The 3,813-nt window shown below is 41.6% G+C and overlaps 1 protein-coding gene across 1 annotated transcript in view; it reads left to right on the top strand.

Moving 5' to 3' along the window:
- The window catches only part of LOC119277816 (probable UDP-N-acetylglucosamine--peptide N-acetylglucosaminyltransferase SPINDLY), a 5,074-nt gene extending 1,564 nt beyond the window's left edge, over positions 1-3,510 (top strand). Inside the window, exons 6-12 of the mRNA XM_037559138.1 lie at positions 10-174; positions 276-364; positions 435-556; positions 695-876; positions 1,634-1,918; positions 2,042-2,189; positions 2,528-3,510. Of these exons, the coding sequence (XP_037415035.1) occupies positions 10-174; positions 276-364; positions 435-556; positions 695-876; positions 1,634-1,918; positions 2,042-2,189; positions 2,528-2,868 (1,332 nt within the window). The 3' untranslated portion in view covers positions 2,869-3,510. The remainder of the gene's footprint in view (positions 1-9; positions 175-275; positions 365-434; positions 557-694; positions 877-1,633; positions 1,919-2,041; positions 2,190-2,527) is intronic.
- Positions 3,511-3,813: the final 303 nt, after the last annotated feature.

A 3,813-nucleotide genomic window follows, 5' to 3' on the forward strand; every position in this document is an offset into this window, starting at 1 on the left:
ATCATGCAGTGTATTTTGCAAGCAAGCATGGGTGATAGTTTTGACGAAGAACTTGATGCTAGTGAATTGAGTGAAATCCTTGTTAAGCTGAAGAGTTCAGTTGAATTGGACCCAAGGCAGGCCGCTGTTTGGAACATTCTCGGTTTAGTTCTTCTTCGGGGTGGTCAACTGCAGGTACCAATATGCTGATTGTGATGCGATTCTTTCCATTTGTCACATGTCAGTGCCTAAAAAGAAATTTCTTGGAATACTACCTGATTGTTCACCCTGTCCAGAGTGGTATCTCAGTTTTTTCTACTCTCACGACTGTTGCTCCAGATTACCTGGACTCGCTTGCCAATCTTGGTGTTGCATATATTCAAAGGTGTGAACTGTGAAATTACCATTCCAATTTTCCTTTGTTTCACACTGTTAATATATTTATCAATTTTCAGTGGGGATCTAGAACTGTCAACAAAATGCTTTCAAGAGCTTGTTCTGAAAGATCAAAGTCACCCAGCTGCTCTGGTGAACTACGGTGCTCTCCTTCTATGTAAATATGGGTCTTTGGCCGCAGGTACACGAGCAATGTCTTTGGCATAGTCTTCCCTTCTTTAGTCTTTTCATATCTTATCTTAAAGCTAATATGTATCATGATATTTGGATGAGTGGATACTACTTTTAGTTGCTGCCTAATACAATTGTCACATAGCAGGGGCGAGTGGTACTGTCGATGCAGGATTTTATCTGCATCAGAAAGAAGCCTTAGTTGCTGCAAAAGAGTGCTTACTTGCAGCTGTGAGGTCTGATCCTAAAGCCGCATCGATATGGGTCAATCTTGCAAATGCATATCACATGGCTGGTGAACATAAAAATTCAAAGAGGTGTTTGGAGCAGGTAACGAGTGTTGTTATTTTTCTTTTATTAACATTATTTCTGGGGAATTTAGTGCTGCTCAAATTACTGTCATATACACTTATTTACCATTGATACTATATATCCTATAAGCACTTGGTACCGGCTTTTAGTAAATTTTTAATGATGATTCATTCTTTGATGTGTCTTGTCTCTTTTACGTGTGTGAATTTCTGTGTGCGCGTTTTTTGGGGTTGGGGGGAGGGGAGGTGCATGAAGTCCACTGCTAAGAACACTACTATGGCTCATCCAAATAAACTGTGGCCTGTTTACCAGTTGGTTACCGCGTGTGCTGTGACATGATGTCCTGAGCTAGTTAAGGGGCAACCTGGTGCATGTAGCTCCCGCTTGCGCAGGGTCCTGAGCTAGTTATATTGGAGTTATTAGCTAGTTCTTGGCGCTTGCCCTACCAGTACCTCAAACTGGGCGAGTCACAGAGCTTCCAACTGGTTTTATGTGGTTTAAACAGTGGATCCTGGCTGTGTTACCACTGTGAGTTTGTGGTCTATGAACTTCAATGAAATTTGCAATATTCAAGTTGAAAAATACTTGTCCACCAGTCAATCTCCCTCCAGCATCACCATTGCCGAACACTGAAGCTACACAATACCGTGAAGTACTTACTTTCTGTTATGGTACTAGATAGTCCCAGCGTTACATTCCACTGTGACGAAGTTGCTGATGGTTTGGTAAATGGGCAAAGTAGATATCACATTCTCTTGTTTTTTATTCTTTGCAGGCAGCAAAATTTGAACCCAATCATATGCCTGCTCGGTATGCTATTGCAGTTCACCGTATCAGAGATGCTGTAAGGTCGCAATGTTCTGATGATCAGCTTATCTGGGCTGCAAATGAGATGGCAACGGTTCTAAAAGAAGGAGACACTTCAGTAGTTGATCTCCCGGTTGCTTGGGCGGGGTTGGCAATGGCTCACAGGGCACAACATGAAATTGCAGCTGCTTATGATGGTGAGCAGGCAATTCTAAATGAGGCAGAAGAGCGAGCTCTTTATACATTAAAGCAGGTGACATTTGCAAACTATCACCACCACAAAGCCATTCACTTCATCCTGAACTGACAAGTGCAAAATATGGGCACTGCAAAACAGCAACAAAATAATAATATTATATTGACATCTTGTTCGCAGGCAATCCAAGAGGACCCAGATGATGCTGTTCAATGGCATCAGCTTGGCTTATACAATATGTGCACGACTCAGTTTAGTCGATCTGTAAATTTTCTCAAAGCTGCAATAGCTCGTTCCCCAGAATGCTGCTATGCTTGGTCTAATCTCGGTAAGTTTGAAGCTCAGTTCAGTCATGTATATATCTTGAGTAAGCAAGCCAGTAGAATGTTAATTCGTTATGTTTGTCAAGGTCATGATGTCATATATGCTTAAAAAAATCGTCTAACATTTTCTTGTTAGTATACTTGGTTAAAGTTCCATCAGTCTTCAAATTTTATCAAGTTATCTAATTAGTCTAGCAATGCTCTAAGTCATACCCCTGGACAAAGGAACTTCACCACCATAGTTGATTTACCGGAACCACCAATCATTATCTGTAATTCCCTGAACATTATTTCTGCATTAACTACATGACTAATATGTATGCACCGATGGCTGTTTACACAGGTATTGCGTTGCAGTTATCGAATGATCCGTCCTCTGAAACTGTGTATAAACGGGCACTAGTGCTATCATCCAGCCAGCAGTCGTACGCAATCCTCTCGAACATTGGGATCCTTTATCGGCAGCACAGGTTGTATGAACTTGCAAGAAAGATGCTATCCAGGTCTTTGGAAATTTGTCCTGGGTATGCACCAGCCAACAACAACCTGGGGCTTGTGTTTGTCGCGGAGGGCCGTTGGGAGGATGCTGTAAGCTGTTTTGAGAAGGCTGTCAAGTCTGACGACTTGCTTGATGCTGCCAAATCGAACTTGGCAAAAGCCCTTGCGTTGGCTAAGAAACAATAGAGCAAGAGATGATGAACGATGATGACCTTTCAGACATTGCGCTGGAGCTTCGAACAGGAAGTTCCTGTCCGTGCAAACCTCGGATCTGGAATGTCAACTTCAAGGGGCCAACTCAGAAGCTATGCTTGGTGACTCTAAGGCTGCTGCCATCCATGTGCAGCGGATCAGCCCCCAGGCTCCGCAGTTGCTGTGCTGGTAGGTTTTCTGTGGCCGGTCGAAGAAATTCTGGAGTAGAATTTGACTGTAAGTTTGTAACAGGCATGCGACATGAACATGAACGACTGTACCAGTACCCTGTACATAACACCTCAAAGTTTTAGCTACAAACACAACTCACTTTCACTGTAAGATCAGTTGTCACGACGCCGTCTCCCTTTTTTTTTGTGCGACACCATCTCCAGTTTGAAGTTGTGTTAACACCAGTATCAGTATTCAGTAGTATCACTTGAGAGTTTGTATGAGTCCCCACTATTTCCTTTGTTCACAAATATAAGATGTTCTAACTTTTTTTCTGAATAGGATGTATATAGACATGTTTTAGTGTGTGTGTTCACTCATTTCAGTCTGTATGTAGTCCTTATTGAAATATCCAGAAACATCTTTGTTGCTTTTTTAATTTGACACCAAGTCCAGTTCCCAGTCCTTTGTGATTATTGTCGTCTGAGTTTTATACTGAACTGAAATGTTGTTTAACTGATAATGTTGACTTCACACTATTTTAGCCTTGTTTCACTGATTTTATTTTAGTTAATCTTTGTTCCAATCTGGCATTACAACTTGCCTGCATACACAGCGATCATCATATATCACAAAAACCACGGCATATCATAGATCCATGAGTTAAATTACGACCAGATTGTACATCGATCCACCTGTGAAACTCCAACAAAATGGCACAAAAAGACTTGCATGAACTACACAACAGTAAAAAGTGAAATAGTCAAC

The sequence above is a fragment of the Triticum dicoccoides genome, chromosome 3B (assembly GCF_002162155.2).
Source record: "Triticum dicoccoides isolate Atlit2015 ecotype Zavitan chromosome 3B, WEW_v2.0, whole genome shotgun sequence".
Taxonomy (NCBI): domain Eukaryota; kingdom Viridiplantae; phylum Streptophyta; class Magnoliopsida; order Poales; family Poaceae; genus Triticum; species Triticum dicoccoides.